The sequence below is a fragment of the Neolamprologus multifasciatus genome, chromosome 13 (assembly GCF_963576455.1).
Source record: "Neolamprologus multifasciatus chromosome 13, fNeoMul1.2, whole genome shotgun sequence".
Taxonomy (NCBI): Eukaryota; Metazoa; Chordata; class Actinopteri; order Cichliformes; family Cichlidae; genus Neolamprologus; species Neolamprologus multifasciatus.
The window spans coordinates 17,919,147-17,933,777 of record NC_140451.1 but is presented as its reverse complement, the minus strand read 5'-3'; the positions used below and the strand labels follow the sequence as shown (position 1 = coordinate 17,933,777).

The 14,631-nt window shown below is 40.2% G+C and overlaps 2 protein-coding genes across 2 annotated transcripts; one reads left to right on the top strand and one right to left on the bottom strand.

Annotated features, from left to right (window-relative positions):
• The first annotated feature begins 124 nt into the window (after positions 1-124).
• Positions 125-4,898, top strand: ankrd2 (ankyrin repeat domain 2 (stretch responsive muscle)). Its single transcript, XM_085182167.1, has 8 exons — positions 125-1,160; positions 1,625-1,771; positions 1,867-1,974; positions 2,060-2,158; positions 2,325-2,423; positions 2,540-2,638; positions 2,733-2,831; positions 3,502-4,898. Exons 1-8 carry the CDS (start codon positions 1,095-1,097, stop codon positions 3,580-3,582), a joined length of 798 nt encoding a protein of 265 aa, XP_085038293.1. The 5' UTR covers positions 125-1,094; the 3' UTR covers positions 3,583-4,898.
• A 142-nt stretch (positions 4,899-5,040) lies between these two features.
• On the bottom strand, positions 5,041-12,659 carry morn4 (MORN repeat containing 4). Its single transcript, XM_085182166.1, has 5 exons — positions 10,924-12,659; positions 9,895-9,968; positions 7,633-7,747; positions 7,434-7,543; positions 5,041-7,338 (listed from the first exon to the last, which is right to left on the bottom strand). Exons 1-5 carry the CDS (start codon positions 11,094-11,096, stop codon positions 7,190-7,192), a joined length of 621 nt encoding a protein of 206 aa, XP_085038292.1. The 5' UTR covers positions 11,097-12,659; the 3' UTR covers positions 5,041-7,189.
• Between the last annotated feature and the right edge of the window lie 1,972 nt (positions 12,660-14,631).

The following is a 14,631-nucleotide window of genomic DNA, read 5'->3' as shown; positions in this document are numbered from 1 at the left end:
AGTGTCAGACATGGTAAATACAACACTGAAGTACACCTAAAAGGTTTTAAGCACTAAAAAGGAGAAGTGTTTGTGTAGCTGCCGCACAACCCGTTATCAAACAGCCCTGCGTCATGTACTGTATGCAGACAAAGGCAGTTGATTTACAAAATCCATGCCCTTTGCTGATTTATCTTTCGGCTGCCTGACTCTCTCAGGTAAAAACAACTAAAGACCCTCCCCCAGTGCACACTGGTCCTACCTGCAATTCTGGATGCAGTTTATCAAAATTAACCAAATAAAATAACAGACTGAGTGACCAATCAAGATATCACTTGACAGTGATCAAACCTTTATAAATAGCATAATCCCTCAAACCAGCATGTTTATGAGAGGAATATTGAAGTAAAAGAGAAGGGCATACTGTGGCAGCGACAGGAGGGAGTAAAACCAGGAGCTTATGCAGTGAATATACCCTCTGTGTAGGACATGCCTAAAGGGCCTGAAGTCTTTCTGTGTGTGTGTGTGTGTGTGTGTGTGTGTGTGTGTGTGTGTGTGTGTGTGTGTGTGTGTGTGTGTGTGTGTGTGTGTAGCATGTTTAGATATCTTTGTGAGGACCACAAATTGGAATTCTACTATAGCTGTGGGGACAAAATACCCGTCCCCACAAGTTTGAAGGTTTTAGTGTCACATCACAATTAGGTTATGGTTAGGTTTAGGCACTCATTTTTGATGGTAAGGGTTAGGGTAAGTGACTAGGGAAAGCATTATGTCAACTAGATGTCCTCACTAGGATATGAAGACAAGTGTGTGTGTGTGTTTTGTGGGGTTGTGTGTTTGTGTGTGTGTGTGGGCATGACAGAGGAAGAGAGTGAGCGAGAATGTAGGTCTGGCAAGTACACGGCAAAGTACACACACACCTGTTTGTTGGAGTAACACAATGTCCTACCATGAAGTCACTGAAGTCACTGAAGGCATCAAGCCACTGTGTCCAACAGCACTTCTCTATAAGCTGTATGATCTGACAGTTTTATTCTATATATTTAGATTATTGAACATTTAGTTGTTCGATATTACTATATTATTATTGCATTTTTGCATATTTTACCCCAGGGATGGAAAAGGTTGCACAGTGGGCCGGTGTGATGGACCATGAGACAGGTCAAGAAGAGAAAACCCAGGTAGGTAAAAGCTTTATTCCTGCTGTGGCTTTTGCAGTCATTCTTCTGTTGACTCCTAAAATGATAATCGTTTGACACCCCCTTTTTGTCTCTCTGCCAGCACAGACTATATAATGTATTTTTCTGTTGTTATCACAATATCAAAATTCCAAAAAGTTCTTAATGAGAAAAATTAAAAACATATGAGTAAGTGTTGCAGGTGTAGTGCTTGTTTGACATTAAATCTGATAACTAATACAAAAATGTGACTATGAACAGCACATGAGGCATTTTATCTGAAATGTTTCGATTGCTATGGCCAAGCCGGGTTTGCACTATGCTGTGAATTTGTTTTGACATTAACACTGTCATTCCCGGCTCTCAACACCCCATAGCTTGCTTGGCACCGCTGCTTCCAAAGCCAGCATTCCCTCGCTGATCTAGGTTTTCAAACTGTGTTTGTTATTGTTCCCGTCATTTTTCAGGCAGATGAGAGAACGGGGAGAATCTCATCGGACCTGTGCAGCGAGAGTTTGGACCTGAGTGCAGAACAGGATAACTCAGCGCTGGGCAAAAGAAAAAAGAAGACCAAAAAAACATTCATGCCCAGGCTGTCTGTGGAAAAGCAAGTGGTGAGAATGATTTTCAGAAGCTGTGTCTTCATGTCAGAGATGTATAAAGTGAACCTCTGCCTCTCCTGCTCCTCTGTGTGTGTCTGTGTGGACAGATAGAACCTGTGGATACTGCAGAATTCATGAACGCAGCCAGTGAGTGCAAACTGGATATCATAGACAGGTATCTGGAAGATGGTGGGAACCCAAATGCCCACGATGAGGTAGGGCTCTCCCTGCATCACAGTAAAACATGAATAAAATATAGCATGCTAAAATCTCAGCTAATAATATATTTACATTTGCCAGCTGAAGAGGACAGCACTCCACCGCGCCTGCCTGGAAGGACATGCTCCAGTTGTCCAAATGCTTTTAGGAAAAGGAGCTGATATCAACTTAAAAGATCAAGTAAGACGTGTGTGCACGCTGTGGGTTTGTAAAGATGATGATGGGATTGAGTGAGATTATCTTCTCAAACTAAAGCTCCTGGTTCTAGTGACCTGGTGCCTGCACTTCTAATGGGATGGGATTGGGGGGGTGGGGTGGGTGGGTGGTGGCTCCTACTGTGTTTCAGCTGGGCTCTAGGGCCATACACTGGGCCTGCAGAGGGGGAAACTTGACAGTTGTCGAAGTCCTGAAGAGCCACGGGGCTGATCTTAATGTTAGAGATAAGGTAAATGTGAATTTTAGTGGGCTCTGCATTTGCACCACTCCACAGTCAGCCTCTAATTGAACACGAATTTGCACACATTCCCACAATCTCAGTTTATATTATTGTCTGTACTACAGTTGCATAGCACACCTCTGCATGTTGCCACGAGAACAGGCCACACCTCCATTGTGGAATACCTGCTGTCTTGTGGGGCCTTAATCAACTCCAGGGACAGGGTAGGTGGAAACTCCGCTCCACTTCTGTGCTTCATGACCTCTACAGTTTATTTAAGTCGTTAACAAAAATGCTTTTTTTAAAACCTGGTTTTAGGAAGGTGACACAGCCCTGCACGATGCAGTGCGTCTCAACAGATACAAGATAGTGAAGCTGCTCATAGTTGCAGGAGCTGACACAAAAATAAAAAATCATGTGAGTTGTTTTTTTTTTTTCATCTTTAATTCTCATTAGTGTGCAGGTTAGCATGGGTGTGAAAATGTAAAGAACCTGGTTCACAGGACAGTTTTGATTTCCATATGTGCAAATACAATGCTAGCTTGGTTATCTCATAATAAAGTGAGACAATGATGACAGTTTGCTTTTTGATTCATACGAAAGGCAGTTTTGATCCAAGTCAAGAAATGTAGTTCAGCAGCACCTCATAAACTGTCAGACTGGTGCATTGTTTTTTGTTTTTTTTTGGTTGGGTTGTTTTTTTAAATGAGCAAGATGTAAGGTGTGATCTTCAGATGTGCTTCTGTTTTCTTTGAACAGTGCTTGCAGTTTCCTGTCTTCATGCTAAGATATTAACACTGTGGTGCATATGACATAATCACAAGTGTCACGTTCAGTTTCATGCCAGTGTCACACCTATTCATCTCTTTAACTTTTGCTAATTTGCGAACTAAAAGGACCAGGCCTCCACCGCCTTACACACACAGGATTTTTAAATCTAAGCATTAGATTTGTTATTACACTATATTGCCACTATTTTAAAGCATATTTACTGCCTGCATATTAAAAGCTAACATGGTGTTGTTCACATCTCAACACTCTGCATGCTATATACCTCAGTGGTAACAAAGTGACAGTGTGATTACAGGAAGGACTGACAGCAGTGCAGCAGGTAAAACAATGGCAGTTTGACATCGTGGAGACCCTGCAGAGGCTTGAGAAAAGATGAATGTGGGAGTACTGTCGCCTTCTAACAACTCAGGGGAGGAGTGAACAGTGCAGCACAAAGCTGTGCATCTGTGCAAGGATCACCTCAGTTTACATTGCAACTGAGTGGTTACAGTTCTGCCGCATTTAACTAAAAGCCAGCAGATATCCTGGGATTGTTGAGGCTCACCGTGAGCTAAAATCCACCTGGTTGATGATCCACCCTTGACTCATATTGTATATTCTTTCTATATCACTTTCTATGAGCATCTGCCTCAGGTTCTCTCTATACAAATATATTCTGTACTTCTATGTAGTGCTGTGTAAATGATATTTGCATCTGCGTTTCCAGGACATTACTGTAAAACCTCTAAATCAGTCTGAAAATATCAGTTGGGAATTAACATTAATATTAAAAAGTATCTGCTTATTTAAAACAGTAAGAAAACAACTCACAAGTGAAAAAAACAAAGCCAGCCTCGGGATTTTGAAACGAGGTTTAAAAGTGCTTAATATTGTTACAAACACTCTGAATATTTCACATCTGATTTGGGATGGTTTTGAAAGTTAAATAAAGCTGACAGAGATGGGGACTGTGTAAAAGTTGTTTTTGAATATACATTAGAGGTCCTTCTTTTATTGAGCCAGTGGGCCAGGCCAGAGAACGCATCAGCCCTGTGTTTGAGATGCCAGCTGACAGCAGCAGAGATGATGGGTATGCCTCCCGCAAAAGTCAGAGATTCAGCAGGAGCTCAGCAACATATTTTCCTTCTATCATCAGAGGCTCAAATGTTCCTGAGGGACATTTGTCATTCACGCTGGGGGAAACAATTTGCTGCTCTGCTTATACTGTAGTCTTTTAAGTACAGTAGCATATTCTAAAAATAGCCAGCACAGCTTCCTAAACAAATATTGTGGTACTGCTGTATTTCTCACAGTGCTGGTGTAAAATGTTGTTTTTTCATGTATCACTGTGCTTATTGTAGGCAGTGCATCAGATAAACTATCACACACAGACATGTTTCCCGTTAAAAGCAATGCTGTGTAACTGTCAGGGACACTGGGGAAAACATACCACAAACAATAGAAGGTTATTCACACCGTGTGCAAGTGTTATAGTTTTATTTTGTCGACCTAATCTTAGCACGGCTTTTGCTAATCTGTGTATATCAAATGACAGTTTTAGAAAAGTGATTCTTTTACTTTTTGAGGTTTAATGTTCTCAGCTCTTTGTGAGTTGCATGCTGCTTTGTTGTGAGTTAGGGCTGAAAGAGGGGGATGGGGAAGCTGGAGGTTTTCCCTCTGTGTTGTTGCTATGGTGGAACCAAAATCCAGTGGAACCTGTTTGTGAGCGAAATGCAAACATCTCTCCCATAATTTACCCTTTACGTTAGAATCCCTGAGAAGCTATGAAATAAAAACTAAAGCGTTTCCTGTTTCTTTGTTCAATTCAAATACTGTGACACTCGATGAAAAACACGTTTCGCTTTCAGCAAAAAGATCTTTATTAAACACATCCACTGGTTGCCACCTCTGTGAGACTTATTCCAGGAACATTACAGGATATTGTGCAACAGTTTTCTCTGAGAGCACTCAAAGCAACATTAAATCGTTACTGAACAAAAACCTAAGAACCGAAACGATGTTTTCCAGGCAAGTGAAAATCTGGGCAGGCACACTTTTAAAGCACCATTTGTTTCCATTTGGAAAAGGATGTGTGATTCGAGTGTATCCAGTTTCACTCAGGCAGAAGTGTGGAAGCAAAGAAGGCTTGAGGAAGCGTTGTGTCTAATGGAAAAGAAAAAGAAAACCCTCTACGAGATCTGCAGCATATTACACTGTAAAGTGTGTTTTATAAAGTGGCACTAATGCATTCACTGTACTGCTGTCTTTGTGATTGTACTTTCCACCGTGCTGCCATACCAAAGGGGCTTTCGAAGCAACAATGCAAGACTGTGAATTGATTTTCTTTATACTCGATAACAGCAGTGAATGCCTGTAAATGTGTTAAATCATGCTCGAAACATCAGACATATTTAAAGCAGAATCTGATTTCAATTCCCTGTTTAATCTGCAATTTGTTCTTACTGATTGCTCTTTATTGTTCAGGAAAACATGACACTTGACTGTTCTGGAGTTCAGTAGCTGTATCTTCTGTCTGTCTTTGGTTGAAGCGCTGTGTAGGCAACCCTAGACAAACCATCTCAACAAATGCTTTTTAAGGCCTATTAACTGTTCAAGTACACGGAAATAATCAGAAATCACAGGTCGGCTGTGATCAGCTATAAAGGTTAATGATAAATTCTTAACACGTTCTTTAACTACACCGTGTTAAATAATGTAGTAGTACAATTTTCCACCTGACCAATAATTCATTCCAGAGGTCAAACCAAACACAGTCACAGACGATGACTATCTATACATATCACAAAAGGACTACACACGTTACAAAGTGAAATATATATCTGATTTATAAATCATTCAATTTGCTGCCTTGTTTAAGATTTAGGTCCATAATTGAGTGCATTTAGTTGTGATTTCCACTGTAAATGTGATGCGTTGATGGGAGACAGGACTTGCGACTGATGGGAGCTAAAACTTCAGCACCAGCTTAGCGATATGTCTCGGAGCATTTGAGTCAAGAAGGGAAAGAGAGGGCGTTGTGCGTCTTTTGTTTGTTTTTTTTAAATCAGACAACCTTGAACTACACTCTTGCACAAAAATGTCTTTAAGGCAAACGTGAATACTGATTTTCAAAAGGGGGAAAGTGGAAAAATTGATCCCTTTTTTTGTAAAGTTAGCAGCAGGATTTTCAGTTGAGGGACTCTTAAAGGCGGCCATTGGAGTGTTCTCAGAATCATTCACCTCGTTTCGTCAGCACGCTGTGTGTCTTTTTCCACCCGTCAAACATGTTGAATGCTTTTCCTTTCTCATAACACCTTTACAAAGCCAATTAAAAACTATTTGAAATGGTGCATTGTTTAGATCTGTGTTTTAGCCCTCGGTCTTTGTGACTGGCTTTGTGGGCATGCTGTCATGAATGTGAATCATGTTGCTGCCATGCTCTTGCACATGCAAGCACGTCCTTGTGCATGTGAATGTGAAGAACAAAAGCGGACCCACTTATAAAAGCACTGCTAGTGGCACCACTAGTTAAAAATTCAAAAGGTACATTTAGGTTTCACTTTCTTGTAATAGCTTGCACCTTTGTAAGGTGAATTAATTCCACCTATAGAATTAATTTACAAACTCTTTAAAGAACCAGTTGTCTCAATTTTCATGGTTTGATAAAAGAAGGCTAAGTATTCTGTAGGAAAGACAAAAAGACGATGTTCAGAACACTGGAACAGCAGCATTCACTGTATTCATAACTTGAAGTTAAAGGTGTGCTTTATGGTCTTCATATTTCATGTCAGTCTTCCAGAAAGTCATTATTTGGTCAATTTGCATGTGGATTCCAAGCCTCTGTTGAAGCAGAGCAAGGATTGTGCATAACAAGAAAAAAAGTCATGGTAAAAGAAGAGATGAAGACATTGAGAGAAGAGCTGGGGAAACATATTCAAGTACAATCCCTGACGCCCTTTCGGATGGTGTTGGAACCTTGAGTGCGATTGTGTCCTTCAGGGTTGTCAAAGCGCCAGGCTGTGAGCATTGGAGGCTGAAGCCTGCGCACGCTGCACCACTCCTGGACACTTTTCTCTCTTCAGCAGCTTGTGGTTTTGAAACAAGCCTTCATTTCGTGGAACACCATGAGTTCCATCTGGGAAAGTCAGTAGCCCTGGAAGGACAGACAGAGGACGCTAAGACGCTATCACAGAGAGAGAATACTGACATCCTGATGGACAGGCTGTTCCAGTGCTGTAAAACTCTTACCATAGCCTTCAACACGCCCATCTTTGAATTCCCCTTCAAACTTCATGCCGTCATATCGACTGAAGACACCCGTGCCGTGAAATTTTCCGTGTGCAAATTCGCCTTCGTATCTGAAATGGTGAAAGTAAAGCATGAGTTTGTTTTTTAATCAAGTACAAAATTTGTTCTCTTGTTGTTTCCACTCGTTTTGTTCACACACCTGGATCCATCTGTAAAAAGCAGTACACCAGAACCATGGAAGAGTCCATTCTCAAACTGACCGCTGTAACAGGTTCCATCCTGAAACTTGAGCTGGCCATCACCATGTCTCCGACCTGGAAAGTTCCACAACATCAAAGTGAGCAATGGCAGTAACTTCAAACAGAAGATACCATTCACTTGTGAGAAATCTAATTAAAATCAACCACCAGGTCTGTTGTGGTTTATTCCTACATAACAAATTGTAACATAGTGATGGAAAACTGAGCCTACCGTTTGAACTTACAGTGTGGCCGAGGGATTTAAATTCACTTTTACCGTAGAGGTGCTTCTCATGTCACATGAGTTAGTACGTGCCTGGATTTAAATACCCCTCCACCCTTGCTCAGAGAAAGGTTTACTACTGTCCCATCTGCCTCCTGTGCACTCAGAATTACAGCAGTCTAATCCAGCAGATTTTTAGCAGGGATTTCTACTTTGGGATCCAGATTGTGAAAACAGTCAAGGAATGTACTTGCACTCCCCTCCTAGAAGCCTGTGATCCACTACTGAAGCTTATAATCACATCAGAGGGCACACACCTACAACTGGTTTAATCCACAAAAGCCACACTGAAAATGCAGGTAGAGCAAAATTTGTTGAATACAATAAGTTAAGTTGTGTTGTTTTTATGGAAAAGCAGCTGAAAATCATAACAAACCAAATGACAAGAGAAAATTACTCTGGGATTGTCTTATTCCTAGCATATTGGCTTAGTTTCTCAGAAGCAGCTGACAGAGGACACTAAGATTTCCAAAACAGGTCCAAAGTCTAATCCAGACAAAGCCAGAGCTAGCAACTCAGTCGCTGCTTGTCTTGGGTTACCAGTGCTTGCTAATTGGGATTTGACTAAATAGCTTGAGCTTGCATGTCACTATATGTAGCATCACTGTATGTGTGTTAGAGAGATTTAAAACAGAGCAAGCATCCTGTGAAAATTTGGACAAAGATGTTTTCCCCACAGCTTCATGATAACCCTGCCTTTGGTACTTTCCTGCTATTTCCCTGTAATAACATTATTTATGTAAATACAAATCACTTACAAAGCTCTCTGTTATGTGTACTCTGAAGTTAAGCATAAAGCACAGATGGGTGAACATCAAGCCCAGTGAGGCAGCTTACTTATTACCTTATCTAATGGATGCTGCTTTAGCTAATGCTTTATGGTTTACTAAAATTATTTAAAAGTTATTGAAATATCTGGAAACATGCAAGGAAATATACAGGTCTAAAAAGCTTGAAAGTTGGTATTTGCTGTGCCCAACACAACCTGAACTCTCTTAGACAAGCTTTCTTTCCTAAGAGAGCAAAATATCTCTCCAGGCCTTTCAAAGTTCTTCTTTGGGGATCGCCGGGTCGGCTACCTTTTGTTCTGTTCTCTGTCAAAATTATCCCACATTGCTTTAATAATGTGGCAGCATCCATTAGATACAAGCTCTGGGGTGTCAAATCCATAAGTAACAGTGCTTCATTGTGTGTTCTTCTATCCAGGTATGCTTCTACTGCACTTCCAGTGTTCTTGTGATCATTGTCATGCTAAAAAATGAAGCCCTTGCCAATCAGATGCTTTCTAGATGTTACTGCATGGTGGATTAAAAAAGTATATCTTTGGTATTTTTTGTAGATTCAACTAAAGAAATGGGAAGAAATTGCGTTTTTGTAACAGGCTGCTAGTAATAAAGTGCCTAATGATCCAATTTAAAATGTTTTTTTTCACCTGTTCAGTGGGTTAATAAAAAAAAAAAGAAAAAAGACCATTCCTCTGAAAATGGTCAGTTACCAGAGCTGGACTAAAAATTAGTGAAAAAGCAGCAGAAAAACCTTAGAAGGCTTTTAGAAAGTCTGGAAAGCTCTTTAAGAAATTACACAATAGTCTGGCTTTTAGAAGCAAAACCATTTACAGATTATTGTACAAACTAATACCACTATAATACCATGGACCTGTTCCTTTGGGGAATATGGTTATGAGTTCAATTTTTGCAGGCCGTAACCTGAATCCAAGAATACCTAATCCAGACTTCACAGAACAAGGACTCAACAGACTTTTCAATTGTGCTGATATCTCACCTTTCTCTAAGATGATAGCTAAAGAACAACACCTTGGAGACATATTCTAAACACACTACCATAGCTACAAGTGACAGCCTGTCTCCCTTGTATTAACATAAACATGTTTGGACATCCTGTAAGCTTTCTTTAAAACTGAAAAGTGGGATTGTCTTGCCTTCTTTCCACTCGCCGTGGTACTCTTCCCCACTAGCATAGGTGAAAGATCCTCTGGTCAGAGTCATGGTTTTCCTGTCAGCACACAAACACACTCTGAGTCACTCTGTGACTGAGTTAAAAACGCACACACATGTACTTATGAGTAGAAATTCCTTTTGGGATTATTAGTCCCTCTGTCTATGGAACGGGAAAGTAATTGCCTCTTTGGTACACATATATAATGTAGGGTTGGAGACCTCAGGCATAAAGCAGACGTGATGAAAGCAGAAAGCTTCTAACAGTCTTTAAAGGATTACCTTACTATGATGATCTTTTTCTTTAATCAGTCATATTTAGTAAAGAAAGACAAGTAAATGCATTATCTAGCTTCTATTACAACCTCTAGACCTTAAAGCCTTAGAAAGCTTTCCAATTTCTTTAAATAGTAGGGGATTATTTTAACTTCATACGCTTCCTCTAATTACATAGCACACGGGGGAGGGGAGCTATTTGATGCACCCCAAAATGAAGGCTAATAATCAAAAAGGCTTTATAAAAAGGCAAAGGCAAGTCACATCTGATCCCATAGCTGCAAAAGCACAACTCTGATTATAATACAGTGCATGCTGGTAGCGGTGACGCTGGGGTATGCCCAGTTGTGAGGAACGCCTTTTACAAAGGTTCAGACCCTGGAAGCGTTACTGTAGCATGGATGCAGACATACACCAAAGATGATTGCTATTTAATGGTTAATGACGCTCTTTCTTTAAAAGAAATAAATGATAATGTGTACAATGTACAATGAGAGTGAGGTGTAATGTCATCCGTGATGTCAAACGAATAAATAATTGATCACACCAACACTGAAACGTTGTTGGAAATATCCAACTTGGGTTGCCAATATGTTCTGAGCAGTGCAGTTTTCACTTACATAACATGTTGCTGCAAGGCTGTCGCTTTTAATGACAAAGCCTAGGTAGATCTGATGTAACCTATATCTCATCTACAAGGGGGGAAAGGCTGCACACCCGTTAACGCTATAATTTACCTGCAGACTACGTTTGTCGTCTCTGAAGCATGGAAACCACCGTGCAAGAGCGGAGGGGCGTAAAAATATGAAAACACCGGCTGAGAGACGTTTGTCGCATTCAGGTCCTCCTCGTAAGCTTGATCGAAGCAGTTGTCCCAGACAGGCTTTGGAAAAAATGCAAAAATCGTCATTCTTTTGGATTCATTTGTTTGCACGTTGAATTATAAGGTGGGAAATTCCCATGTTTTATTTTTTAAATCCTATTTGGTTGCTATCAAATGTTTTGTTGTTGTCGACTTTTTGTTGGTGGCCACCCTTCCGCTAAGGTTTAATAATTCCGGCAGCACGTGAACGTAGCATTACAACGCCGTTGGCATAGTGTGCTGTAGGTTACAGACAGTGGCAGACATATTTATCATAGAATGATGCTGGGCATTTTTCTGAAGCTGTTTGATTATTTTTGTCATTATTGTTGGCCAATGCTGTGTTTTATATAGGACCAAACATGCTATTACTACTAATGCTACTAAATTCTTACTATTTTTTAAAATCTGATTAAGATGTCGGGATTTTATTTTAGTTAGATGGCCAAACTCCCTGTCCTAGCTCATGGTACTGATATATATTCCAGAGGTTTTCTTAATAATAACCTAGTCACTTTATTTAATATTACTGGGCTGCACTGCCTTTTGCCTTCACAACTGACTTCACAACAATTCTTCATGGCACGTAATTTAACAAGGTGCTGGAGACCTGGGTCTATATTGACATGATAACCTCACACAGTTACTGCAGAATTGTTGGTTACTCATCTATGGAGAATGTGGCAGTCTATGGCAGTGAATCTGCCATCCCAGGGGCGCTCTACTGGATTGAGAGCTGGTGCCTGTAGAAGCCATTTGTGCTCAGTGCCGTGACTCATTGTCAAGGAACCAGTTTGCAATTATTTGAGCTTTGTGACATGGTGCACTATCCTGCTGGAAGCAACAGTCAAAAGACTAGTACACTGTAGTCACAAAGAAGTGGACGTGGTCATGAGCAATACAGAGGTGGGCTGTGGTGTTTAAATAATGTTTAACTGGTATTAAGGGTAGGAAATCACTTTTCTTCACCACTGATCAGTTTGAACTACAGGAGGTCATCTTGACCATGTCTACATACTTAAATGCATTGAGTTGCTTCCATGTGATTAGCTCATTAGACATCTGTGTTAACAAGCAGTTGAATGGGTGTCCCCGACAGAGTGACCAATATAAACACTGGTCAAATTGAAATCTGAAACCTCAAAAATGCAGAGCTACCCTCTGTGGCAACCCATTATGATAAGAGAGCTGATATATAGTCGTGGTAAAAAGTAAACACACATTTGTTCAATTCTAAGGGTTTTATCAGGACATAGTAAAAATCACCTGGTCCTTACCAGAGGGTATACTGTGAAGCAGTGGGTTAGTGAGCTATGTTGAGCTTAAAGTCAGAATTTTCAGTGTCATGAAAGTGGTTCTCTCTTTTTACTGGGCTAAATTATCATGGCAACTTATGCAAAACATAACCTGGTTCAAGAGTGGCTTAGGTTTTGTTTAAAAATCATGTGGAAGTGTCACTTTTTCTATAAAATTTATATCATTCAGTGTCATATAGATCCTCTAGGGAAACGTGTTTTATACAGTGGGATGCAAAAGTTTGGGCAACCTTGTTAATAGTCATCATTTTCCTGTATAAATCGTTGGTTGTTACAACAACAACAAAAAAAGGCAGTTAAATATATCATATAGGAAACACACACAGTGATATTTGAGAAGTGAAATTAAGTTTATTCAAAAATCAGGCATGTGCATAAATTTGGGCACCACAAAAACAGAAATAAAATCAATATTTAGTAGTTCGCCTTTTGCAGAAGGTACAGCCTTTAAACGCTTTCTGTAGGTTCCAATGAGAGTCTGGATTGTGGTTGAAGGTATTTTGGACCAGTCCATTTAACTCACACCATAGATTTTAAATAATATTCAGGTCTGGGGACTGAGATGGCCATTCCAGGACGTTGTACTTGTTCCTCTGCATGAATGCCTTAGTGGATTTTGAGCAGTGTTTCGGGTCGTTGTCTTGTTGAAAGATCCAGCCCCGGCGCAGCTTCAGCTTTGTCACTGATTCCTGGACATTGGTCTTCAGAATCTGCTGATACTGAATGGAATCCATGTGTCCCTCAACTTTGACAAGATTCCCAGTCCCTGCACTGGCCACACAGCCCCACAGCATGATGGAACCACCACCATATTTTACTGTAGGTAGCAGGTGTTTTTCTTGGAATGCTGTGTTCTTTTTCGTCCATGCATAACGTCCCTTGTTATGCCCAAATAACTCAATTTTAGTTTCATCAGTCCACAGCACCTTATTCCAGAATGAAGCTGGCTTGTCCAAATGTGCTTTAGCATACCTCAAGCTACTCTGTTTGTGCTGAGGGCGGAGAAAAGGCTTCCTCTGCATCACTCTCCCATACAGCATCTCCTTGTGTAAAGTGCGCCGAATGGTTGAACGATGCACAGTGACTCCGTCTGCTGCAAGATGATGTTGTAGGTCTTTGGTGCTGGTCTGTGGGTTGACTCTGACTGTTCCCCACCATTCGTCACTTCCGTCTATCCGAGATTTTTCTTGGTCTGCCACTTTGAGCCTTAACTTGAACTGAGCCTGTGGTCTTCCATCTTAAATCTCTGAGACAGCTTTCTGTATCCTACCCCTAAACCATGATGGTGAACAATCTTTGTCTTTAGGTCATTTGAGAGTTGTTTTGAGACCTCCATGTTGCTACTCTTCAGAGAAAATTAAAAGAGGAGGGAAACTTACAATTGACCCCCTTAAATACTCTTTCTCATTATTGGATTCACCTGTGTATGTAGGTCAGGGGTCACTGAGCTTACCAAGCCAATTTGAGTTCCAATGATTAGTTCTAAAGGTTTTGGAATCAATAAAATGACAACAGTGGCCAAATTTATGCACCTGCCTGATTTTGTTTAAACAATTATTGCACATTTTCTGTAAATCCAATAAACTTCATTTCACATCTCAAATATCGCTGTGTGTCTCCTATATGATATATTTAACTGACATTTTTTATTGTAACAACCAACGATTTATACATGAAAATAATGACTATTAACAAGGTTGCCCGAACTTTTGCATCCTACTGTACGTACAGCTGTATCCTACTAACATTACCAACAAAGCCCAGCTGTAATTCCAAAGCAAATTGTATTCAATAAGGGGTTGCAAAAAAATGCATAAATGTTTTTATACCTGATTGTAATCTGCTGCTAGATCTGGAACTACTACAGGAACACAGAAAACATACCAAGAAGACCTATTTATGTAATACCTTATTTATGTAAGCCAAATTTCATTTTGGTTTACATAAATAATGCTATAGTTTAAAATGTCATCTGTTCTTGTTCAAGTTAAACTTGTATTTACCTAACTGTAAAACCTCAGGGATGTACTGTAAAGGCAGTTATACACACTTTGGCTTTCTTGTCATTATCTGGCTTAACAAAATCATTAACGTTAGTCAGATATAAGGGCTATCACAATGATGGTTCTCAACTTTCTTTGTAAACCCAGACTTTCTGCTTCAGACTCTGAGAATGTTCATATAAATTAACTCTTCTTCCTCACAAAATGATCCCTATAAGCACTCTGTACTCCAGTCAAAGATGGTATTAAATGATGTTGAGAGAA

Excerpts from the sequence above, each read along its gene's own strand:
- ankrd2 (XM_085182167.1), top strand. The coding sequence starts at position 1,095 with ATGGAAAAGGTTGCACAGTGGGCCGGTGTGATGGACCATGAGACAGGT. Across the intron at positions 1,161-1,624 it reads GTCAAGAAGAGAAAACCCAG|GCAGATGAGAGAACGGGGAG; the intron begins GTAGGTAAAAGC and ends GTCATTTTTCAG. Across the intron at positions 2,832-3,501 it reads ACACAAAAATAAAAAATCAT|GAAGGACTGACAGCAGTGCA; the intron begins GTGAGTTGTTTT and ends GTGTGATTACAG.
- morn4 (XM_085182166.1), bottom strand. The coding sequence starts at position 11,096 with ATGACGATTTTTGCATTTTTTCCAAAGCCTGTCTGGGACAACTGCTTC. Across the intron at positions 9,969-10,923 it reads ACGACAAACGTAGTCTGCAG|GAAAACCATGACTCTGACCA; the intron begins GTAAATTATAGC and ends GTGTGCTGACAG. Across the intron at positions 7,339-7,433 it reads TGGGCGTGTTGAAGGCTATG|GGCTACTGACTTTCCCAGAT; the intron begins GTAAGAGTTTTA and ends CTGTCCTTCCAG.